At 42.7% G+C, this 26,247-nt stretch overlaps 2 protein-coding genes across 3 annotated transcripts in view; one reads left to right on the forward strand and one right to left on the reverse strand.

Moving 5' to 3' along the window:
* The window catches only part of SEL1L3 (SEL1L family member 3), a 51,413-nt gene extending 48,068 nt beyond the window's left edge, over positions 1-3,345 (forward strand). The window contains exon 24 of the mRNA XM_084856990.1: positions 3,042-3,345. Coding sequence (XP_084713116.1) covers positions 3,042-3,049 — 8 coding nt within the window. The 3' untranslated portion in view covers positions 3,050-3,345. The remainder of the gene's footprint in view (positions 1-3,041) is intronic.
* Positions 3,346-21,652: 18,307 nt separating this feature from the next.
* The window catches only part of SLC34A2 (solute carrier family 34 member 2), a 28,535-nt gene continuing 23,940 nt past the window's right edge, over positions 21,653-26,247 (reverse strand). For both annotated transcript variants that reach the window (XM_084856993.1, XM_084856992.1), the window contains 3 exons: positions 25,587-25,703; positions 24,677-24,801; positions 21,653-24,236 (listed from right to left, as the gene is read on the reverse strand). In XM_084856993.1, the coding sequence (XP_084713119.1) occupies positions 23,661-24,236; positions 24,677-24,801; positions 25,587-25,703 (818 nt within the window). In that variant the 3' untranslated portion in view covers positions 21,653-23,660. The remainder of the gene's footprint in view (positions 24,237-24,676; positions 24,802-25,586; positions 25,704-26,247) is intronic.

Here is a 26,247-nt window from a genome sequence, read left to right on the forward strand (position 1 = left end):
ACTAGCAGTATCTACCCCTCATTCCTTACTAAGGAAGCTACAATTGGGAATAGGGCGCAAGAGGGTCAGCTGGAAAACAGCTGCAGGATTGACTGACCAGGAACACCTGAGCTTGTTGGCGGACCATCATGGGTGAGAATATTTAATGATCAAGAGTTTTCTTACTCTTTTAGTGTTGGTCACTTCTTTATTTCCTTTCCTTTACAACTATGTCTATGCACTAGACAGCTGGTGGAGGCCAGAGGGCTGGAACAGAGGGATATCATGCTGCTGTCAAATTGATAACCTATCTCTGCTTACCTCCTCCAACAGGGCAGGCAGCATCTCTCTCGCCTGACCAAGGCACCTGACATAGCTGGGGCAGGCAGCCCTGTATGTTGACCTCCCAGGCGATTGCCTGTACTTTGATTTATTATTACATTTATACCCAACCTTTTTTCCTCTTGAAGGAACCCAGTGTGGCTTACATGGCCCTACTCCTCTCCATTTTATCCTCACAACAACCCTGGGAGGTAGGTTAGGCTAACGGTCAGTGACTGGCCAAAGTCATGCAGTGACCTTGATGGCCAAGTGGGGACTAGAACCCAGATCTCCCGAGTCCCAGTCCAACACTCTAACCACTAGACCACACTGGCTCTCTGGTCTTCAGAGTACTTGTGACAAACTCTTATATTCTGATGTAGCTCAACAGTGCCCCCTGGAGTGTCTATGTTTTAGCACCCTTCTGGGAAGCCTAAATAGGCCAAATCTTATATTTTGTTCTCTAATAAACATTTGTATAGTAATCTCTTTTTCATAGTATCCCACTGGGTTGGAACCAGCTGGTTCTTTTTAGACATAAGCTTGGCATTGTTAAGAAGGTGGGTACAGCCGCTAAGTAATTTTCTGGTTTACTGACTAGACCACTGACATCAGGAATGGAACTTACCAACCCACAAGACAAACAACTATGTCTTTGCTAAGAGACTGGTTTCCTCTCAGATACCCATATAACCAGACTTGCTATCACTCTAGCAACATCAAATCAGAAGGCCAAGATGCTCTGTCTCAGACCCTGTTCTCTGCAAAGTACTCTCCAAAAAAAGGAGAAAAGAGCGACTTCCAAAACCTTCTTACTAGCAACCAGCAAAAGAACTTCTTAGCTTTCTCACTGGTTAAACAGACTAAGAATGAGAAGGATCTGATGTGCCTTTATAGAAACTAAGAGATTACAGTTGTATCTAGAAGATACCATTTTGGAAATTTTAGTTCATAGTTTCCAACAATTTGGAGTTTTGAGTGAGTTCAGTTTAATTCTCATAAATTATTATTTGTTTTCAATTCTTATTGTTTTAAAATACTATGGATGTTAACTAGTGGGTATAAACACCCCTTAGCTATGTTACATTCCTATACCGGTTATTCTTAAAAGAAAATGGTTTGATGCAAATAGTTTTTTAGTGGTTCTTTTCTAAAATGTATATATTTATTTACAACATATATATACACCACTCCACATCTAAACAGATTCCAGAGCAGTGAACATAAAAGATAAAAAGAATAAAACTTATTTATTTATTTATTTATTTATTTATTTTAAACTGTACCAATAAAAACCATGGCTGGTCAATCAAGGAAAGCTTCTTGAAATAAAGATGTTTTCAGGAGGTGTCGAAAACAAGACAATCTTGGTGCCTGCTTGACCTCCAGAGGCAGGGAATTTCATAGGAAGGAGGCCACCACACTGAAGGCTCTTCTCCGAGTGGACTCCAATCAGGCCATAGGTCCATGGAGAACAACCAGGAGCATGCCCTCTGATGACCTCAGTGCCAGGGCAGGTTGATATTTGAGAAGGCACTCTCTCAGTTATCCTGGTCCCCAGTTGTTTAGGGCTTTTGGCATTTTATGTGTTTTTACTTATGTTTTTAGAATTACCTGAGGAAGGAAACTTGGCTCTAAACTCTCTTTTTTTTCCCTACAAGGTAGCACTGTACTCTTTTTTTCCTATTAGCTAAGTGCTAGTCAGTATGATAGGGCCTTGAAGGTTCAGGTCCCTGATGTTGCAAGGCAAAGAGGTCTGATCAGGCATAACACCTTGCACGAATTATGCCCGATCTGGGCCAGTCCAAGAGATTTTGCTATGTGAGACAATATTACAATAACTAATGATATGTTGCCCTTTCATGATACCCAAAATCAGCTGCCTGAGGCAGCCACCACCTAATAGTAGAGCTGGCCCCGCTGTTGCTGGTTTTTGTTTGCCTTTTGGCAACAAAGAGATAAGAAACTTTAGGAGGGGTAAATGTGTGCGTGTTGCCTTCTCTCTGCAAAGCCCCAGAACACAACTGCAGGGTGAGGGGGAAAGCGTGGTATTTGGTCTTGTGCTGGGCTTGTCCTTCTAGTCATCCTGTAACCTGGAACTCAGTGGGAGGCGGCAATGCATATTATGCAGAGACTCCTCTATTAGTCAGCAGAGATTGGGTAGATGGGGGCAGGGGAAGAGCTGATATCAAGTTTCTATTAGCATGGTTCATGCTGTCCCTTTCAGCTTCCCTCTAGAACAATGATGGGCAACCTTTTGAGCTTGGTGTGTCAAAATTTGCCAAAAAACCGAGCATAACTCGGGTGGTGTGTCACTTCGAGAAAAAAACCATAATTTCGCGATATTTATAGTTTAAATAACAAAAATGTATAATTGTAATATATAGCTGTATTTAATTAACCAAAAACCAATTATTTAACTTACCTGCTTAGTGACTTCTTTGTTCATCTGTCAGTCGGTTTCTTTTGTTGGTCTTGATATTATTTAACTTGTGTGGGGTGCCGTGAACTAAGATAAGTGTGGGGGAGGGGGAATTCTTTAACTAACCTGCCTATTAGTGACTTTTTTGTTGCTGAATTTCATTGGCTAAACCTTCAATTGAAGGTTGGTATTTTGTACACTTCAAGCCCAAGCAAGCACTACTAACTTCATCTGTCAATCTGTTTCTTTTGTTGGTTTTGGTCTCACAAAAGTACGTAGAGGGAAAAATTGTGAGTAAAGCCATTGCTATATTTTTCAGGGTGCTAAAAGTGTCTGGTAATCGGTTCCAGGCACTCCAAATTTCCTGTTCGTAGTGGCACTCCTCTTGATTCTCCAAGCAGCACCTTTCCAGATTCTCAAGCTTTGACCTCAAGTCGACAAACAGCTGAGCCCAGATGCTGTCTTGAAATTCTGCAAGTTGCATCTCCAAATCATCAATTTGCATCCATTGGAAACCATTTAATTCCAAACTACTGTAGACTACTACATCAGGATACTTAATTATTTTTATGGTCTGTTCTAGGCTTCTAAATTGATTAAATCTATCACTGAACTGGTCAAGTAACGAGTCTAAAACATGCTGGTACTTTATATGCAAGGGTTCCATTTCATTTTGTACAGCTGCACTGGCCTTCTCAAAATACTTCGTTACTCGAGGAAAATACTTATAAGTTTTAGTTTCTACATCTCGCTTGAAAATTTTAAGTTTACTTTCAAAAGCTTTTATGTATCCAAACATAACGTCAATACTTTTGCCAAACCCTTGTAACTTTAAGTTCAGTTCATTAATATGAACAGAGAGATCTGTAAAAAATATCAGGGTGTTGACCCACTTATCATCATTGAGCTGAGAAAAGTTTCCCACATCCTTATCCTCAAGAAATACCTTAATTTCTTCAAAGCACTCCACAAAGCGCTCAAGAACTTTGCCTCGGCTCAGCCATCTTACATTATTGTACATCAGCAGTCCACTGTAGGTGGAATCAACCTCCAGTAAAAGTGCAGAAAATTCTCGCTTGTGAAGGGGGCGAGCAGCTATTAAATTAACTATTTTTGTAACAACTGACATTAAGTCGTTTAAGTCAGTGAATCCTGCCTTGGCACATAAAACCTTCTGATGGATAATACAATGAAAAGGCACAATCGGATGTCCAATAGCTTCCGTAAACAATTTGACAAATCCGACTTTTTTCCCCACCATGTTTGGTACCCCATCTGTCGTCACTGACACAACTTTAGAGATATCAATGCTTAGGTCACGGAATGTTTGTATAACAACCTTACATATTTCGCTTCTTGATGTACTTGTTGGCACTAACTTTACTAACTTTATCAACTCTTCTCTCATTGTGAGACCATCAGAATATCGACCAATAATGGCCAACTGAGCATGTGATGTGACATCAGTAGTTTCATCAAGAGAGATCGAAAAATATTTACAATTACTTATGTCTCTCTTTAATTGATGTTGTATGTTTGTGTTCAGTCTCATTATTCGGTCTTTTATGATATTTCTACTGAGTGGTAACTCAGATATTCTCTTAATAATTGCATCTTTATTCTGCATATCGTGAAATAGAACTGGTGCACATCTTAGGAGAGTTTCTTTAATAAATTCTCCTTCACTGAGTGCTTTTCCATGCTGAGCTATGGAGTGAGCAATGCTCAAACTTGCAGATGTTAAATTTGTAGAGCCTTTTATAAATTTAAGGATGGAATTAGATTGGCTCTTATAAAGGTGTAGCTGCCTGGAAATGTATTCCTTCCTTTCATCCTCACTTTTTTTCAAGAGCTGGGAATGATTAGTTTCAAAATGTCTATTTATATTCGTTCTGCTTACTACCGTTTCAGTACATAGAACGCAAAATGATCTGCCATTTTTTTCTGTAATGCCATACATCTCGGTCCATGTCTCTGGAAAGGGTCGGCTACTGCTACTACCACTTCCTTTACTTAACCTTGGTTTTTTATTTTTTGGGTTCTCCATCAGGGGGGCAGTGACAGAAGATAGAATGATAGATAGCCTGTTAGCCCAGCAGGCAATTAGGGGTTAACTAGCCTAACTGACCACAAGATGGCACATGTAACTGTCTTTTAGGAAAGGGCAGGGTTAATAAGCAGAAATAGGGGTTAATAAGGATGCACAACAGTAATAGTGGTGAAATGGAGTCTGTAGTATGCTGCAAAATGGTGTTCCTTATATAAATTAAGATGGCTGCCGCTATTTCTAATGGCGGGAAACGGCACCCATAGCACAGGCCCTCACCTCTCCCAGCCTCCCCCTCACTTATCTCAGTAATGATGGTCAATTAGAAATCCATGACACCCCAGAACAGTAGATTGGATGATGGTTGCTGTGGTTATGTGGTTGCTGGTAATAGCGATCACAGGGCCCCCAGAGATGCGTCCCGCGCGGCATTCCGCTGCTCCCTGCTCCGCCGGCCGGAAGTGAGGTCAAAGATCCCCTAACGGCCTAACCGGAAGTCCCAGAACTAGACGCTCTGTGCCGGAGTTCTGTTGTTTTGGCCTACAGACCTCCGGCACAGAGTGTCTAGACTACACTACAGCAAATGTTTCATCCTCGGCTACTGCACCTGGCCATGCAGTAGCCGAGGATGAAACGTCCTTCTCGGCATGCGGCCCCATACTTCTCTGCATGCGACCGCATGCGGCCGCGTGTCATTGAAAATGGCTACGCGTGTCAGTGCTGACACGCGTGTCATAGGTTCGCCATCACGGCTCTAGAATCTAGAGGGAATCTAGTATATTGCCTCTCACTTGTGGGTTCCCTGTCAATGCAGCAGGGGCTGCGTCAGTAGAAGTCGGTAAGATATGCCTCCTTCCTCAGCCAGACTGTCCTTTCACACCATTGTGTCAGGGAGAGAAGGCTTTCTTTCTGTTGAGCAGTGTGATCTGTTCCCTTGAGGCTGTATGAGTTTTCTCTAAGAAAGCCATGGACCTGCTTGAGTTCTAGAAAGACATATCCATCTGTTTCTCCCATCCCTTCCTTCCTCACATTGGGAGTACTTCCAGATTCCTAGTGCTGCCAGTTAGAAGGCATTGTGCAGCTATTACAACTTTTTCTCAACAGATTTTCTGGAAAGAAATGATGGAAGAAACAGTGGGAATGACATCACCTGGACCCCATAAAATTCCATGAATGACATAAGGCAATGGCACGATAAAAGCCTCATCTGACCTCAACATGGGTTTCTGATGTTTGTTTGCCTCATAAAGGACAGAAGAAGTGCTCTGCACCTTCCTGCCTTCCTCCCTTTCACTTTGAGCCAGGGCCAGCACGAGACATTTTACTGCCTGAGGCAGATAACAGCAAATGGTGCCCCCCACCCCCACCCCTGCCAAGTCAAAGTGCACAGTACCTAAGGCTGACCAGGTTGTTTTGGGACCTGAGGCAGAAAATTCCACAACCACCGACCATGGCAGTAAAAATTAGAGCTGTGCACAAATGGCCTTTCAAAAATCACTCTTTTTGTGGGCAGAGAAATTGGGAGGAAAATGTCTCTAGAGGGAAGAGAAATTCCCCAACAGTTTCTCACAGGTAGAGCTTACCATTGGCAGGAGTTGTAGCATAGCTTGTTTTTCCTAAAGGTTTTTGTTTGTTTGCACCGTCACTGCAAGTGGCAACAGCCTCTACTGTGTTGGCAACCTAGTCCCCATTTTGCATCCTCCACAATGCAGGTGTGTTCAGCTCCAGGGAAAAGGCAGAGCTAGTGCTGTGCCAAAATCTGCCCTCCAATTTCCTGAAAGTTTTCTTCCCGCATGAAAGAGGCTTCCATGTTTCTGCCTCATTCCCAGAGTATTTTATAATTTATTTTGAATTTATGTGGGTGGTGTTCTTGAGCATAACTTTTGAGCTTACTGTGAGGTGGCTAAGGGTGCTGTGCTGAAACTCCACTGGGCCTTTCACAACCTCTTCAGTTTCCCTGCGAAAGAGGCAGTCATTTTTCTGCCTCTTTGGGGATTTTGAGAATTTTGGAGAGTTTCTGTGTGCAGCACTTCACTGCTTACCGTACTGTAAGGATGAGGCTGATGGGTGTGTGTGTGTGTGTGTGTACACTCTATTTTATCATTATTATCCTGTTCTGTCCTTGCAGCATCTGTGGCTGCTTGAACTTTTTGAAAAGCCCCCTAGAGAACTTAATCAGGACTTCTTCTCTCGGGGCTTTCCAGTGCTGTTCCCTGCGGAGTGCTTGAAAGCCACATGAGGCATATTTTGTTTTGTTGTTGTTAAAAGGCCTTTTAACAAGGAGGACAACTCAGCTTTCAGGCACTCAGCACGCAGCAGGACTTACAATGCTTTCCATATTTGAATGGGGGCCATATAGATGCCACCTTCGAATGGTTACTCATTTGGATATCTGGTCCACTTTTGTTGAAGCTTATTGCTTGAAAGTTGTTTTTCCATATATGCATTTCATACGTATTCATTGCTATGGATATATACAAATCCATTTATGTATACTTTAAAAAGCTGGGGTGGGGGGAAGAAATAGGAGGCTACATGCTGCCAGAAAGAGGATTGCACAATGAAAGACAGGGCACTCATGCACACTCCTCCGCCACCTCAGAAGTACTGTAAGCACAAGAAGCCCAAACCCAACCCATGAGAATTTCTCTGAAATTATCGTTTCCTTTGAATTTCTTTTTGAAAGTAATTTCTGTCAAACTGATTAAGAATGTGGAAAACTGAAAAAATGTGGAAGAAATGTTAAGCCCAGTACTAGTAAAAATACAATAAATTAAATAGCTAACAATTTTCTGCCCCTTCATGACACCCAAAGTTAGCTGCCTGAGGCGGCCATATCATTCTGCCTAATGGGCAAAGATCCACATTTTGTTGCAGAGGAGCAAAAGGGGTGATATGTTCCTGTATTTCCATCCCAGACCACTCCTGGGTAACAAGAATAGAAACTATACGTGCTAGCATCAGAGAATAGAAAAGCACAGATCACATGGGGTCCATTATAACAAATGCAACAACTGCAGGCAACAAACGGAGGGTAACTGCGGGCTGAGTTGGTGAGACGGCTACCTGCAAACTTCAGGTATTCCTACGTTCAATGCCTTTGACTAACTTATGAACTAGTGCTTCGTAACTGGAAATGACCATAAGTGAACCATGATTCCCCTTCATGGGAGTGGAGAAGAGGTCCTGACAATCAAAACAGCCAATTTATCTTCCATTTTATTGTGCCTATTATGTGGTCATGTGACATCTGCCATATTTATTATCAAATATTGTTTCCACTGGGCATATTCAAAATGCGATTGCATGACTGCTGGGACTTTAAGGGCAAATTTGCACTAGTGAGAAATGGAATTAAATCTGTATTTGTAGAAATTGCCATAATAAACACCTGCTGATGTATGGAAAGCCACTATGACGACAATAGTGATGTCAAATTGTAGATATTCGAGATGGAAAACACCATGCAAGCAGTTCTTTGATTGGACTGGAGTAATAAAAACAGGCTAATAAGATAAACAAACCTTTAGCTTAAGTGCCCCTTAGTGGATGAGAGCTAGACAGAGGGAGGCTGAGGCTGATGCCCACCTCTGCTGAACTGGAGGCCCGTGTGAATTTAGATCTGTGAATGCTAGGTATGGATACTGGCTGATAAAAGGAAAGTGTCCTGCATCTGCTCAGATATAGTGTATTATTACTTTGGAGGGCTTAAACAGACATGACTTTAAATCTTTGTCTATAAGCTACGTTTTCCCCCCCTTTCCATATTTACGTTAGATTAGGTGCAGGAACCCCAAGCTGGATCTTCACAGCTCCGCTACTTGCTGCACAAGGGTCCCAATCCAGATTGGAGGGCACCTTCTCTAGAGTAAAAATGTTGTGGCTGCCAGACATAGATTTAAAGTAACGTTTGTTTTGTTCCTCATGGTCTAGAGTGCAAGCAGTCATTGGCATTCCCATCACTACCTTTCCTTTGCCTTTCCCCAACCTCTTACAGACCTCTGGAGTTTTTTTCTTTCTTTTTTCAGCAACCAGTTTAACTGCCCTCATTGCTGATTGCATGATTTGGTTCTTAACCACAAGAGTGGGGAGCAGGGTTGGCTCCAGCTTAACCGAGGGAGATCTGGTCAAAGTATCCCCTGGCGGTTGGTGGAGGGGCGGGGGCTTTTCTGTCAGTGGCCCCGGCAGCACTGGTACACTCAGAACTCCACTGGGCAGACTGGACTAGCTGTCCATTTAATTTCCCACAGTGCTCCAGTGTGATACTAGGTCCAGGCCATTCTGGGAAATTAAAACGGCGGCTAAATCCAGCTGCTTGGCACTGCTCATAGTGCCAAGCCACACACAATTAAGAGAGCCCAGGACAAGCATCAGCAAGAATGCCAGGTGCTGAACTCCTGGTAGGGAGTACAACCACCAAAGTGATATTCTTGTCTGTAGTTTAGTTCACTATTTATATCCCACTTTTCTACTGGCTAATAATCGGCCTTCTTAGAAAAGATAACAAAATGCCTGATGCCTTCAAAGAGGCGGTGGTGTGCTCACTTCTCAAGAAACCCACACTAGACCCAGAAGTTCTTAATAACTACCACTCAGTCACTAATATCCCTTTCCTAGGGAAGGTGCTCGGGATGGGGATGGCCATGCAACTGCGAACACTCTTGGAAGAAACAGATTACCTAGACCCTTTCCAGTCTGTGTTCAGGCTTGGTTTGGGGGCTGAATCAGCCTGGCGTGGTCACCCTAACAGATGACCTTTAATCAGGAGAGAGACAGGGGGAGTGTGACCCTGTTGATTTCCTTGATCTCACAGCAGCCTTTGATATTATTCACCAGGGAATCCATCTGGACCAGCTCTGTGAGTTGGGGGCATGGTGTTACCATGGTTCTTCCCCATCTTGCAGGGTTGTCTGCAGAGGATAGCACTAAGTGACCATACTTCAGGCCCATGGCAATTAAGCTGTGGGGTCCATTCTGTCCCCAATACAACATCTGTATGAAGCTGCCGAGGGTGGTCATTAGTAAAGTGTATTTATCTGTATCATCTGAGTCAGGAGAAGTTGTGCAGGCCATGGACCAGTGTCTGGATGCAGTGGTGAGCTGGATGATGGCTAATAAGCTGAGGCTGAATCCTGAGGCACTGTGGATAGGTGGTTCTCTTGTCTAGGAATTAGGATGTTGGTGCAGAATGCAGTCACCTGAGTATTGGTAGGGTCGAGGTGGTCAGATCACATATTGCTTATTTTGCACAACCTGCACTGGTTACATTGGGACCAAATTACTTGCAGGGCTGCCTTCACCCATATCAGCCTGCCCGCACTTTAAGAACAGAAAGAGAGGCCCTTCTCATTTGCCCACCTTTGAGGGCAGTTAGGTGGGCAAGTACATGAGAGAGGGCCTTTTCTGCAGTGGCCCCACACCTCTGGAATGGGTTGCCATTAAGGGTCCATCAGGGTCAGGCCCCAATATTGCAGGCTCTTAGGAAGGCCCTGAAACCTACTTGTTTACTTTGGCCTTCTCCTCAGTGTGTGTGTGTGTGTGTGTGTGTGTGTGTTGTTTCTGTTGTTGTTTAGATTATTGCTTTTATGAAATTGTATTAGTGTATTTTATTGTTGTAAACCACCTTGGGAGGGCTCCTGCCCTGAAAGGCGTCCTAGAGATATTTTAAACAAACAAACAAACAAACAAACAATACTGATGTACCTGCAAGGCCTGTCAGCAAACATACTATCAGAGTTGGAGGGGGGAACGTGAGCACAAAATCTTAGACTTGCACTTGGTGAAGCTGAATGAAGTTGTGGAGTGGGGAGAAAGAAACGGGAACAAGTGAGGAGACTGGAGGTTTTGGAGAAGGGAACTGGTTGATTACAGTAACCTTGTGAATTACCACAACCTTGTGCATTCCTCTGTTTCTAGATTTATCATTTATGAAATTATTTTCCCTTGAGGGGTACTTTTAACTTTTTCTTCCCTTCGCGTACTCTTATATTTTGTGTGTTCCTATATGTTAATTGTATATAGTAGTTGCTCTGTTAGTCCTTCATCTGTAAATATTTAACTCTGCTCATTTATATTTGCTGTTTATTAAGTTATTTCAAAGTTCATGTTGTGTTTTGTTAGTTCAGGTGGGAGTATAAACTGGATCCAGCCAAATCTTGATATAAAACTGAGAGCATCACATCAATTGGGGTTACATTCCTAATAGAGTTGTTGTATTACAGTTAGATAACCCAAATAATCAGCTTTGAACAACTGAAAGTGCTATACCAAAGTTATTATTATTATCTTTATCATTAACAGTAAAATGACAGCAGGTAGCATGTTTAAAAATATAGCGGTGCTAAAATTTGAAAGTTATCAGGACATAGACAGATAGATGATAGAGAGATAGAAAATCTTCATTAACCATCTAAACATGGAAAGAGCGAGAACAAAGAGCGAGGGAGTTCCACAATTATGACATTGAGAAGGACCTGCCTTTTGTACCAGTCTACCTTATCTCACCCCCTTCATGGATCACTGCCTTGTTGTGGCGAAGGGGCTTGCGTAACTCAGTGAAGCCATAAGCTATGCCGTGCAGGGCCACCCAAGACGGACAGGTCATGGCAGAGAGTTCTGACAAAATGTGGTCCACTGGAGAAGGAAATGGCAACCCACTCCAGTATTCTTGCCAAGAAAACCCCATGGAACATATCACAAGGCTAAAAGAGATGACGCCGGAAGATGAGCCCCTCAGGTCGGAAGGTGTCCAATATACTACTGGGGAAGAGCAGAGGGTATTTCCAAGTAGCGCCAGAAAGAGTGAAGCGGCTGGGCCAAAGCCGAAAGGACACTCAGCTGTGGATGTGTCTGGTGGTGAAAAGAAAATCCAATGCTGTAATGAACTTGAGCACGCTCCGGGAGAGTGCGCAGGACAGGAAGGCCTGGCGTGCTATGGTCCATGGGGTCACAAAGAGTCGGACACGACTGAACGACTGAACAACAACAACCTTATCTCACATATAGGCAGCACAGAAAGCACAACCCCTGAGCCCATCTTAAGGCCAGACAGGTTCAGAGGAATGCAGGTGGTCCTAAGCCATTTAGGATGCAATCTTATGCGCATTTAGACACAGAAAAGTCCCAACAGCTCCCAGCATTCCCTAGCCAGCCATGCTGTTTGGGGCATGCTGGGAGCTGTAGGACTTTTTTCTGTCTAATGCATAAGGTTGCACTCTTAGGTCTTTAAAAGTCAACACCAACACTTTAATTCAAGCCCAGAAATAAATGGGTTGATCTTATTCCAGTGCAAATGGAATAAGATCAGAGTTATATGCTCCCATTTCTGAGCATCAAATAACAATCTGGCAGCAGAATTTTGCACCAACTGAAATTCCAGGACTGTTTTCAAAGGCAGCCAACACATAAGAGATGATTGCAGATGAACAGGGAGTAGGAGTTGAGGCTCATGGTATGGGTCCAAACCGGAATTTGGATTGACAAGTCTCTCTCTCTCTCTCTCTCTCTCTCTCTCTCTCAGTAGCTTGACATTTAATCCAGTGGGGGCAGGGAGAAATTCCACAATTTGAACTGTATAGTTGAATTCTCAAAAACCGTTCCCACATTGGAACAAAGATATATTCAAAGCAATTTGACTTAGAAACTGCTTTCCCTTCGCTGATATACCTAACAGTGAACTCAGCAGCAGATCCAATTGAATTCAATCAGACTACCTCCCAGTCCCAGGTAAGTATATGTATAGGATTGCAATCTACATTATAAATGCATATTAATGTTATACCTGTTGAACTGACATTGATCCCCCAAGGAATCCTAGGAACTGTAGTTTGTTGAGGGTGTTGAGAACTGTCTGTTTGATATCCCTACCCCCACCACTCTTGAGGTTGTACTGCTTCCAGGGTCACTAGAGAAGGTGAATAATTTAAATCAGTTTAATTGGTGTGAATAATATATTACCTACTCCATTTTATCAAAGATTGTGTTGTCAGCTACTCCCCAAAAAGATGTTCTGTGACTGCAATTTCTGAAATGTATTTTTGACCAGGAAACAATAATTCCTAGTTTAGGAAAAGATAAACAACTCTTCAAGATCACAGCAACCATATCCCATTTCAATCTTTGTTAGATAATGGAGAAAAAGCAGAGGCCTTCCTTTATATAACCACTAAACTGACATCCAATTGGCCTTTTCTTTGAGGGAATTTATCTAGTAATGTTATCACACTGTGTCTTGGTCTGGTTTCAAGGAGAGTAATATAAATGCACGTGGGCACAGCATGGACACAGCAAGATGGGTAGGATGGGAATCAATATTTCAAGAAAAAAATAAGATAAGAGATGAATCTCTTTTGTTTGAAAGAACAAGCTTAGTGTTCAGTTGACAGAGACATTCTGGGAAGGAAGATTATCTGACATGGCTCTGGCCATGTGATTGCTCCTTGCTCTGTTTGTTGTGCTAGGAGCACCAACGTAGTTAAGGAACAGAAACACTAGTGTTAAAGTCCAAGCCAGAAGTTCAAGAATAATCCTCACATAGGAAACTGCCAGGGAAGTTCAGTGGGACTTACTTCATACAGACTTGGAGGCTGCAATCCTGTGTACACATACTTGGGAGTAACCCTGCTGAAAACAGTGGATTGCGGTGTAAGGCTGCAATCTAAGCACATTCATGGGAGAAATTCTTGTTGAAGATAATGGAACTAACTGCTGAGTAAATATGTATAGGATCACATTGTACAACCGTACTTAATCTCCCAGATGTTATAAATGCAGAAAGAAATCTCGTTTTCAATAACTCTTTCTTTGGGCTACATATACAGATCTTCAAGACTGAGGAAAAGCATATGGGAGAAGGCAATCTCTGAGGTGATGTTAGTGTTGTTTATTTGTTCAGTCGCTTCCAACTCTTCGTGACTTCATGGACCAGCCCACACCAGAGCTTCCTGTCAGCCGTCGCCACCCCCAGCTCCCCCAAGGTTGATTCCGTCACCTCCAGAATACCATCCATCCATCTTGCCCTTGGTCGGCCCCTCTTCCTTTTGCCTTCCACTTCCCTAGCATCAGCATCTTCTCCAGGGTATCCTGTCTTCTCATTATGTGGCCAGAGTACTTCAGTTTTGCCTTTAATATCATTCCCTCAAGTGAGCAGTCTGGCTTTCTTTCCTGGAGTATGGACTGGTTTGATCTTCTTGCAGTCCAAGGCACTCTCAGAATTTTCCTCCAGCACCACAGTTCAAAAGCATCTATCTTCCCTCGCTCAGCCTTCCTTATGGTCCAGCTCTCGCAGCCATAGGTTAGTGTTATGGGCACTTAATGACTGATGCCTGGGAGATCACAGCCAGACACACCACTAGTCCCTCCCTACACCATGTTCCCTGGCCCTACCATTAGGCCAAGTGAGGCAGCCCGCTCAAGCAACAGATTTAAGGGATCTTGGAAGGGCAGCAAATTATTGTTGGCTATTTAATTATTGTTCTATTTTTACTGGAAAGCAGGCAGGAGAGGCACTTGTGGGAGTTTTTCTTTTCTTTTTTTGCCTCCAGTGCCAAAATAACTGGCCTGGCCTTGGATACTGGCCTTGGGTACACCTTGACTGGGGAGAGGGGGGAGGGGCAGGGACATAATTTGCTGCTCTGCCTCAGGCAGAACAATGTCTTAGGCCAGCTCTGACCATGAATTTGCATCTGCTTTTCTGCTTATTTTCCACCTTTTGTCTGCTGCTTTTATTTGCTGCCTTTATCTGCTGCTTATTTATGATTTTTAATTGATGTTTTTGCTTGTGCATTTTTGTTGTTGCTGTTGATTCTATTTTATGAACTGCCTTAAGGGCTTTTTAAAGCCAAAACAGATGGTACAAGCAGTCTTAAATAAATACATTGGAGACTGTGCACTTGTCCTCTCTATTGCCTGAGCTCAAGCCTACTGCATCTACCTACCTGGCCATCCCCCTGGACCAAAGCCAACCCCATGTGGATGGAAATATAGGACCATAGGAAGCTGCCTTAAACCGAGTCAGAGCCTTGGTCCATCTAAGACCAGTATTGTTGACACTGATGGCAGCAGCTCTCCAGGGTTTCAGGCAGGAGTTGTTCCAGCCTTACCTGGAGATGCCAGGGATTGAACTTGGTTCCTTCTGCAGGCAAAGCATGTGGTCTACCAACTCAGCTATGGCTTCTCCCCACATCACATCTGGTGCTATGTCTGAGAGAAGCATTATCCTCATAAAGGAAAGCGTTCTGTCTTAGTTTATTTATTATTAGCAATACACATCATGTACTGGGCACTTCACAGTTCCCCAGTGATGAAACAACAGCCAAGCAGGATCTTTTACAATCATGTAATTACAATGATTGTCTCTGCCAAAGGAATTTGAACTCTGGGCACTAACACATATCCCAGATATGCATGCCTGTGTAATTAAGTGGAAATTACAGTGATTTGTTCTGGGAAATCTGTAGGAATGAATAACACATGGGCTAGCTTAGAACTTTACCTATATCTATGATGCATTTATGCAAAGGTTTTCTTCGCATTTTACCTTCACCACACCCACATTTTCCTATCAGAGTGTGTTTGGAAACCTATTAACCCCCCCTTCCCCAACCTGGTGCCCCCACATATGTGTTGGGACTGCAACTCTCATCATTCTGAGCCAATATGGCTAATGGCTAGGAAAGATACCACTGGGCATGCTGGCTAGGAAAGCTGGGGGTTGCAGTCTGACACATCTGGAGGGCACAAGGTTGGGGAAGGGTGCTATAACCTAACAATGCACAGTAACACTAAGACTTAGGATTTATACAGCACTTTCCCTAAATGCTTAATGTATATTATTTCAATAATAGTCTTACAACAGCCATGTAAAGTCAGCTACTCTTTTTTAACACTCATACCACAGCTGGGGAACTGAAGCTGAGGCAATGGGTTGCCACCCAGAGAGTTTATATTTGAAGTGCGGTTTGTTATATGTCATCATGTTACAACCACTCCAGTAGTTCCCAGCTCAAGTTTAGTCTAGCTACAAAATCACTAGAGCTGCACTTGTATGTATGCTTACTCCAACTCAACTTGACTTAACTTCTGATTAAGCATAGGCAAGCTTCAATATATTATCCTCAATCCCTCTTACTATCTATAGCATGGGATTAATAACATTAGCTGACTTTGCAGGATATTTTAAAGAATTAATGAGATTATGTATAATGAGCTGTGTAAATGCTAATTATTATAAGTCAGTGCCACACTAATTAGGATTCCCAGCTCCTGGTCCAAAGAGGGCTTCTAAACCTATACATGCTGTGACAACATTCACTAGATACAACATATGCCATCATCACGACTGTGGACAGTAGCACGACAATTTCTAGCTGCAACATTTCTTCCTACAACAGTTTTTAAAAGTACATAAGCTCCATTTAGAACCAGGCACATTTCCTCTTTCTTCTGAGGTCAGGCAAGTGGCAGAAACAGAAGGCACTAGAATCTAGTGACTAGATGAGTACTCCTAAGTTATGAAACTAGTGTGTTTCTGTGCATGAGGGAAAATGCAGACATTGAGCTCAGGGTCTGAAGCAGATCCCTGTAACAATTGCCGCTGGTCCCTACACTACAGAATCAAAATAACTCCAGGTGGTCTCACTTTGGTCCCCATGAGGTTTGGCAGTTTGAAGCACAACACTCTTAATTTACATCTCTTTGTCAACCAAGCCAAACAAAGCCCAAACGTATGGTGGCCATGTATCTGGCAGGCTTCTGGACTGTGGCCAGCTTGGTGGTTTATATGTTGGGCAGATCTTTACAAAGATTGTAAACATATTTTCTTAGAAATCAGCCCTATTGAAACAAATCTTGTAGTGATAGCAGCATAAAGTGGGAACAGTGGTTCAGAGAGAAGCAGTTCTAGGAGATACTCTTAAGACACCTAGAATAGCCATTTTGCTGTTGCTTACATAGGTTTAGAATTAAGTTTCTTTAATACTCTAGTCTCTAGCTCCCTTAATACATTGTGAAATGTCTCTATGCAATTAAAGGGGTAGTGGGGCCACACCTGGTACCACCTCTGAAGTTACACAGCTCTATGACCCTGTCCCACCCCCAATATGCACATGTTGAACATGAATATTTGAGAAGGGAGGATAGCCTGCACACCTTTAATCACCACAATGCCAATTTCTGCCCAATAGGGAACAAGGCTTTAATCACTTCTGTCCTTGCATTTTACGTAAAAAGTTAAAATCTCCTTCAGCTAATGTATGGAGCAAACACAAGTGGTGTTGAATTTAGACAATCAAAAGCAGAAAGCTGAGGCAATACAGCTGTGAGTTTACCTGTGCTGAAAGGCTATAGACATTACGTTGCTGTCTTCAAATCTGATATAGGATTGGTGGTTTTGCTGCCTGTTATAGGAGCCTTTCTGCCTCCAATGTATCCTGCTTGTACGTTTGTCAATAAAAGCGGATTACAGAAACACCAGAAGTCCCCAGTGCTATCTCAGCCAAAAGAAACTGAACCCTTGCTGCCCATGCAGTGAGAATGCCTGAAGAGTAGAAATATTTCACAACGTTTATGGCCACTACTTTTTGTAAAAATGTAAAATAGTTTCACACTTTATATTGTTTTAAAAATCTTTAATTTTGCATTCAATGTCCTGAATTCCTTTTCCAGTAAGATAAAGAACAATGTCAGATTATAAAATCATATTTTCAGTGCTGTTCATACATAGTTTTCTCCTCAGTTTATGAAGAAACCTTGTTACACACACAAAAAGGAGGAATTCACAGCAAAAACTGAAGAGTGGATAAAAAAATAGTTCAGTATTTTAATGCATTACATACTCTCAACTTTCTTTTAAGAACTTTGATTTTGCTTTTTCAGCAAATCTCATTAAAAACTAAATTATATTGCCACCAACACTTCTCTTTACATAAAGTATACAGACATACAAACACCATTTAAAAAGCTGTATTACAAAATACATTTTCTTTTAAAAAAAAATTCTTAATGAACAGTGCAACATATTGGAATGTGCAATATAAAAACCAGATCTTGTAAGATGTTCCTTATAGAACTTCTGAAAAACGTCATGGTAAAAACAATTATAAATAGTGTAAAAAGCTAAAATATATGCCATGATGGAAAGTTTCCACATGGGACTCTGAAGGGCACATAGATTTCCACAGAAAGCAAAGACTTTCTCACCACAAGACAGGGAGAACTTAATGTATGAAGCACTCAGGACTGAAGAAAATGGGGAATCCAATGTGCAACCCGGGTTCTAAATCATGTGGGAAGCCTACACATGTAGAGTGGGCTCCCCTCTTCAGTCCTTCCCCTCCAGTGTATGAACAGTGGCAGAGCTGGGCCAGTGAGAATACAACAGATGGATGGGGTGGGGCGAGTGAGCACAGCCCCATTCTCCCCCTCATGCGACTGTAATCAAATAAATGCCCAAATAGGTCTACAGGAGCCAGTGCTGCTTCTGCACAGGGCTAAAATTTCCCCATGAGACATTTGGCAAGGCAGGAGAAATGGGGGAGATGAGTTTATGCCCTCCCTGCCCCCTTCCTGAACAGCTGATCTGTGGAAATGTAAATTTTGAATGGGCTCCATTCAGCCACAGAAAGGAGCTTGCTAACTCACTCTCACTCACTCACACAACCATTTCCACACACGCAATTCCAAATATGGCAGAAGACACACACGCGGAAGCCTGTTTCCATGTGTAGTGCCCCTAGTGGGACAGGGGTGATAGTCTATGCAAACACAGTTCCTATTTAGGCTAAAGTAGAGAAATGAGCCCCTTCTGAACACCAGGCTTTTTTTTTTTTTTTTTTGGTAAATCAGGCCTTGTGTCTTATTGTGCAGTCAGCTGAATAAAACAGTACAATGAAGTAGTCAAGAACAAATCCTGCCAGACAAATCTGATCTCATTTTTTGATCAAGTAACCTCCCTTGTAGACCGTGGGAATGCTGTAGACATAATATACCTTGACTTCAGCAAAGCTTTCGACAAAGTGCCCCATGATATCCTGATGAGCCAACTAGCTCAAAGTGGGCTAGATGAAACAACGATCCGGTGGATCCACAGCTGGCTACAGAATCGGACTCAAAGAGTGCTTATCAATGGGATCTTGTCAAACTGGGGAGAGGTCACGAGCGGGGTACCGCAGGGCTCAGTCCTGGGCCCAGTGCTCTTCCACATTTGTATGAATGACTTGGAGGAGGAGGTGCAGGGAATGCTGATCAGATTTGCAGATGACACAAAACTGAGCGGGATAGCTAATACCCTGGAAGACAGAAACAAAATTCAAAGTGATCTTGATAGACTGGAGCGCTGGGCAGAAAACAACAGAATGACATTTAATAGGGATAAATGCCAAGTTCTGCACCTAGGAAAAAGAAACCAAAGGCACAGTTACAAGATGGGGGGATACGTGGCTCAACAACACTACAAGTGATCTTGGAATTGTTGTCGATCACAAGCTGAAGATGAGCCAACAATGTGATGTGGCTGCAAAAAAGGCAAATGCTATTTTGGGCTGCATTAATAGAAGCATAGCTTCCAAATCCCAGGAAGTATTAGTTCCCCTCTACTCAGCGCTGGTTAGGCCTCATCTGGAGTACTGTGTCCACTTCTGGGCTCCACACTTTAAGAAGGATGCAGACAAACTGGAGAGGGTTCAGAGGAGGGCAACGAATATGATCAAGGGACTGGAAACAAAGCCCTATGAAGAGAGACTGAAACTGGGCATATTTCACCTTGAGAAGAGAAGACTGAGGGGAGATATGATAGCGCTCTTCAAGTACTTGAAAGGTTGTCACAGAGAAGAAGGCCAGGATCTCTTCTCCATCATCCCAGAGTGCAGGGCACAGAATAATGGGCTCAAGTTACAGGAAGCCAGATTCCGGCTGAACATCAGGAAAAACTTCCCGGCTGTTAGAGCAATACAACAATGGAACCAATTCCCTAAGGGTGGGCTCTCCCACACTGGAGGCACTCAAGACGAGGCTGGACAGCCATCTGTCTGGGATGCTCTGACTTGGATTCCTGCATTGAGCAGGGGGTTGGACTCAATGGCCTTGTAGACCCCTTCCAACCCCACTATTCTATGATTCTATGATTCTAAGTGATGAAGCTTTTCCTAAATTGCACCACTTCAGACTGCATGTTTGCATGCTCTCCCACCAAAATAACAACATACAAAACCAGCAGTCCAGGGGGAAGGGTTTAGGGCCAAAGTAGACACAGCAATAGCAAATCTCTTTGTTGGAACCTGGATCTGCAGTAATTTTTGAGAAAGAAGATGGTGGGAACCCCAGTTTTAGGCAAAAAAGGACTGTACAGCTGAGGAATACAGAACCCTCCCCACCACTCAGACTATTTTCTGGCAGCCTCTCTCCCCAAAGGTTTTCCCCTCAACTCGGCTCACTTCTAGTATGGGAGCCAGCTGGGAGGTTAAGGGTGCAATCCTATGCAGGTTTAGACAGAAAAAAGTCATACAGCTCCCAGCATTCCCCAGCCATCATAGCTGGCTGGGGGATGCTGGGAGTTGTAGGACTTCTTTCTGTCTAAACCCGCATAGGATTGCGCCCTAAGTGTTATTGGGGGACACACTGTGTGTCTGTGTGTGTGTGTGGGGGGGGGGGGTAAGCTACAGGTGGTGGTGGGTTCCACCCTCACCTGCATGCTCTTTTTGCTCCTAACATTTGACTCATCCACCCCACTTTCTACATTATTGCAAGAGATGAGGGTTTAAATACATGGATACAATACTATCAAATTTAGTTGGACCTAGACTACTTTCTCTATTGCATGCTATTTTTCTACGTGTAGAGATACCTTTCTGTAAGGGAGATATCACGTACAATCACCCACCCACCCTGAAGTGTTTCGTTCCAGTAAAAGTTCTATCACTTGATTCTGCCACTTGTATAAACTGGCTTTAAGTCCAAAATAGCCCCAAATACACAATCTACTAATCAGTGTTCCCATTCAGCTCTCAAATTAAAAAGCTCTGTGTAGGAACAATATTGCATCCATAAAGTAGGAAGAAAAATAAAACATTCAAACTATACTTAAACACAGTAATATTATTTTTCCTTTGCCCAGTCTAGTCCATATCTTTTAGCCGGGGCCCCTGCCTAATTTTATGTACACTAACCTCAAAAAACAGATACTTTGATAATGAGTAAATATGGGGTTCGAGAACACTTCCTGTTTCATGAGGTTTTATGGGTAAATTCTCTAAACCTGTGTGTCCCCAGATATTCTTGGACTACAACCACCATCATCCCTGACTACTGGGCATGCTGGCTTGGGCTGATGGGAGTTGGAATACAGCAACATCTGGTTCCCCATCCTTGCTCTAAAGACTAAAATAGCTGAAAAGAAAAGGAGGTAGATAATGTTAAAATCATGTAGCCTACGATTAACTCAGCGTGCCCTAGATGTTCATAAGCCTTTGAACTCAGAGGCTTACAAACATCCAATGAAGAGCAGAAGGTGCAGCAGAGGCAATCTTTGCCTCTGCCATGCTTCTCATTCTGCATTTCAGTTAGACAGTCTTTTTTACCAGTCTAGCTGGGCATCTTGGAGGGGGACGGAAGGAGGGTGCGGAGGCCTCAGGATACCCCATAAGCCAGCTTCTCCAGCCCCCTCCCCACCCTGCCCACTGGAATACCCCCCTTTACCTCCTCTCCGAGGTTGCTTTTGCAAAGGAAAGGCAGCTGATGCGGATCTCTCCATGCTGCCTGCGAGGGGGCGGGGACGGAGAGCGTGGATACCTGGGTCCTTGGATCCAGGAATCCGAAGAATCTATGGCCCCCCAGATGCCATCTAGGGGCCAAAGGACTGCTCCCTTAAGCAGTAATGAGAGAGGCAGACAACGAATATATTAGTCTATTTCTTCCAGAATTATTAAGGAAAATAAGTTCACTTTTAAAAGTTTGTCAACATTCTAGTTGATAAATACATTCCATAAACTAATAACAATTAAGTATGAAGTCAATATTTCCCACCAAAAACAAGCAATACAAAATGTTATCACAAAAGAAGATACAGGCATGATGGAGTTAAGCCCCATCAAATTCAATGGGAGAGATTTAAGCATATGCTTAAATCTCCCATTGAAATAAATGGGATAAAAGTGCTTCATGTTGGGTGGATCATGCCCTTTGTGCCAGGAATAAGCTGTTGTTAAAGTCATAGCATTTTTGCCTATATAAAATGGATGAATGTTTAGCTACGTAAAATTCATACTGTACCACCTAAACCCAATCATTACTGGAACTACGTGATATAGATTCATTTCCTTTTAGTAAGATAGTGCAAACAACATTACTTATAAGATTGTCAAACTGGACAAAGCCTACAACCTTTATTTATTAACAACATTTTAAAATACTGATTTTCAATTCAAATGTACTTGGGATTAAGCTTCATTGAACTCAGTGGGAGTTACTTCTGAGTAAACTTGCATAGGATTGGGCTATATGATTTCTTTCATTGTAAACTTTAAAGAAGAAAAAGAGGATGCAGAGGATTTAGATTCTAGACAAATATAAGCACTTTTAAATCTTAATGATTTCAATGGGAAGGATTCAAGCAAGTGCTTAACTCTCCCATCATAAATAATGGGACTTAAAAATATGTAACTTTTGCAGGTTCCTATTTTTAGCTAGCATTCCATCCCCCACCATGCACTACCTAGCTGAGGTAACTTTCTTTTGCACTGATGTTAAAAAAAAAAGGGGGGGGGGATGATCCAGCCATAGCTGAGCACATTTAAGTCCCACTGATTTCAACAGGAGAGATTCAAGTATATCCCATTTTGAATAACAGGACTTAAGAGTCCTTCACCTTTGACTGAATCATGCAGATATAACTTTTCCATTTTTACTGGTACATCTCCAGAGGTGAAAGCTCAACTAGCCTCCCCCAACCTGGCACCTCCAGATGTGTTGATTACAACTTCCTTCATCCTCAGCTACCATGCCTATGGGGGAATGACGGGGGATGTAGTCCAACACATCTGTGGAGTGCCAGGATGCAGGGAGGCTAGCTTAGACAATACCACCCATATAGTATGCTGCACGCAGATAGCTAAGACTATAATGGCTAGAACCTGCAATGGTTCTCTTTCTAAACTCAGCCTTCTAACACATTTAAGACTGGGAAAGACAAGTGCTGTAGGAAGTTAATATCTACATTATGGCTTCTAGCAAAAAGACACAAATAACAGGAACTACAACGCTAAATATATATATATAAATTCCTCCCCACCACCACCCCCGGTTCTTCTTTTTCTATTATAAAATATTAGTTCAGTTGAAGCTTTCTGTTATGGAGAAGTGTGCCTTATGTTACTTCTTAGATTTTGTTCCAATGACATGAGCCTTAACTTTCATTGGATTAGAGGGAGGGGCTACTGTTTCAAAGTTCTTCTTAGAAACTTGACTCTACTAATCATGTAATAGACCCCTTAGGCTGCTGTGCGCCTCACTTTGGGATACACTAGTGAAGAACCTTTGAGTAATACATGTTTGACCATAAGTGGCAGAGGCAACTGTGGTTTGCAGCAGTATTGCACAGGAGCAGAAAGTCCGGTAGGCCTGGTTATAGCACTGAGTCAGACCTGTACTCCACCACTATGCTACTGCCTGCTTCCTGATTCAGCAGATCAGTGGGAAGACCACACAAGGCATCTGGGACTGCACATATTCTTAATGTGCATCAAATAGTTTGGACTTGACTTGCGGCCTGCTTCCCAAACAGTTAGTCACCACTGGTGCATTCTTTTCACTGGATGCAAGAAGTGGGCATACATTTTCCCCTCTGCTCCCTTTATATTTTCCTTTCAGCTTTTTGTCCTTGAGACCTCAACCCTTTGTCTGCTATAAGGCTGTGATAGTCGAGTCCATTTGGTTCGTTTCAGTTGCCTGATGTGCCTTTGAAAGACCATTTTCTTCGTCGGCCAGTGACACTGGGTTTTCATGAACTTCCATAGCTTTGGATGGCTTTTCTTTCGCCGTTTGCTCATCTTTTTTGCCGCTACAACATTTGCAACAGCAGCAACAGTATTTCCCACAGGCAGAGCTTACAACAGTAACAACATTATCCCAGGGCTTCAGGGAGTGCATCCACCTGGGGAGGAAGTCCCAGTTTCTGAGCTTGCGAGGCAGCAAGTGTGGCCGCTTCCTTTGCAGAATGTTGATGATGACTGCAGCAATCAAGACAGCCAAGATGGGGATAGCAATGCCCACGAGGTACTGCCAGCCAGCCACTGACAGGCCAAAGACAGCCAAAGGGATCAGGAAGAAGCAGAGGAGAAGGTAAAAAATGGCAAACCATCTGTACTTGGCGGTTATGTTCCCCAAGCCCTTGGACAAGCGAATTGGGAGGCGCATGAAAGGGATTGGGTACCAGAGGAGAATCCCAGATATATTGAAAAAGAAGTGGCACAGAGCAATCTGAAAACAAACACAGTAAAGGAAAATGAAAATGGCAGCATAATTTTCAAACAATGCATGACTTATGTACAATTGCTTATGGTTTTAGATGTTAGTAATGCTTTTTGTTCTCCTTGTCACTGGACCCTCTCCTACTATCCCACCTGTTATAACCTTCAAAATGGTTATATTTTATGCCTTCCAACTATCTGCGCTCTGCAATGTGTTCAAATAGCATGGACATCTATTTTCCATCTCACCAAGAAACACAATTTTGCAGTATGGAGGAACCATGCTGAACGCGAAAACAGCTGGAAGGAAAAGGATTAAGCATCCCCTCCCACTTCAACATTCCACCAATGAAGCTTGCAGCCCTAGTTCAGGCAAAGTGTATAAAAAGTCCAGCTTTTCTAATTCAGACCTTATGTTTACAATTATTACAAGCAGAAATCAGGGCTAACCTGTAAGGAATACTTCAGTCTCCTTCCTGGACTAGCTAAAGCAGCAAGAATAGCTGTTGTAGTTGTACCAATGTTGGATCCCAGTGTTAGGGGGTATGCCCGTTCAATGCTTATAACACCAATTCCTGATAGGAAGAAACAAGAATTAATTGCATCATCATTCATATGGTGATATAGCATTCAAAGTGCTTCACATACATCATCTCACATTTGTAATTACAAATTGCAAATGTGTAATTTGTACAGCCCTGCAACTATAAGACTAAGAGATAGTGGTTTTCGTAAGGCTACTTAGAAAGCACACAGTTATACTACATCAGCACTGTATTCTTATAGAATATTTGTATTGTGTTATTATACAGTACAGCATGTAGAATCCATTGCTTACAAGCCTCAGTTTTGGATACATAACCTATGTTCCAATGGACTGTTGATCCAAATCAATTACCTGGTTCGCAGGGTTGTTGGAGGGGAAACAAACCTCAAATAACCCAACAACAGGGTCTATGGGTTATTTGCAGGTTGTTTCCCCCTCCAACAAGACATGCCACCCAGGTTCAGACAACACGACAAGCCACACTTGGGGGGATGATTAGGCAAATGGTGCCCAGCATGCATCGCGCCTTAAACAAACCCCTATGGCTTGTTTAAGCCAACAGTGATTGTGCGCACTGGCTCAATGAGTCAGAATGGGGGGTGGAGGGGAGAGGAAGATGTTTCCAGTTCTTTCCAATACAGGACTGGTTTTTCTTTTTGTTTTAAAAAGATACTGGAGCAATAAATATGTTCAGATATAAAAACAAATTACTCCCTTCTCACTGAAATCCTGGAGATGAAAACCAGACAAATATTCTCCCACCAAAAACAAAAAAAACACCCCTTACTTAAAATACTTCCATGTAAAACTTACCAACAAGTGGAGTAATAGCAGATGTGAACACTGAACTGCTTTGAACAATGAAGGTCATGCCAGCTCCCACTAGCATAGCCAAATATCCTGTCACCCAAGAAAATGGAAAAGGAAAATCTAGAAAACAGAAGAGAGAGGCATTAGAGGCAGGCAGAAGATTCTGACTTAAATAATGTGCAGAACTAGCTTTTTTGTTAAGACTGCCTTTATAGTGAGCAATGGTAATAGCAGTGGCAACACAGATCTTCAAATAATTGGGGACAAAATGGGAGATAAATGCACCCAGTCTCCAAAAATGTGGGCATAGAGGAAATTGGCACATCTGTTTAGCTAAACAGTAAAGCTAAGGTGCCCTGCTTCCAGAGTTTGGCCAGACAGCTTTAAAGTCACTTGGTCTTATTCTGAAATAAAAAGCTAAAGGTAACTGTGACTTCCCTAGGGGACTTCATCTAGGTACATTTCCCCTCATAGATGAGTTTAGTGTTTGGAAAGTTCAAAGTTCAGTTGCTGGCTTTTCCTACTTACCACTCTGTCTTATGATAGACGGTGTTTAGTTTTCAAAGTTCAAAGCACTAAGTAACGCAGCAGCCACTACGCCTTCTACCTCATTCTTCCACTGGTCCTTTTGTCCTCCCTCCCACCTTGCCTGCTGTGGGGCAAC

This window comes from Heloderma suspectum, chromosome 5 (assembly GCF_057233095.1).
Source record: "Heloderma suspectum isolate Gila_16-S chromosome 5, 16-S_ref, whole genome shotgun sequence".
Classification (NCBI taxonomy): Eukaryota; Metazoa; Chordata; class Lepidosauria; order Squamata; family Helodermatidae; genus Heloderma; species Heloderma suspectum.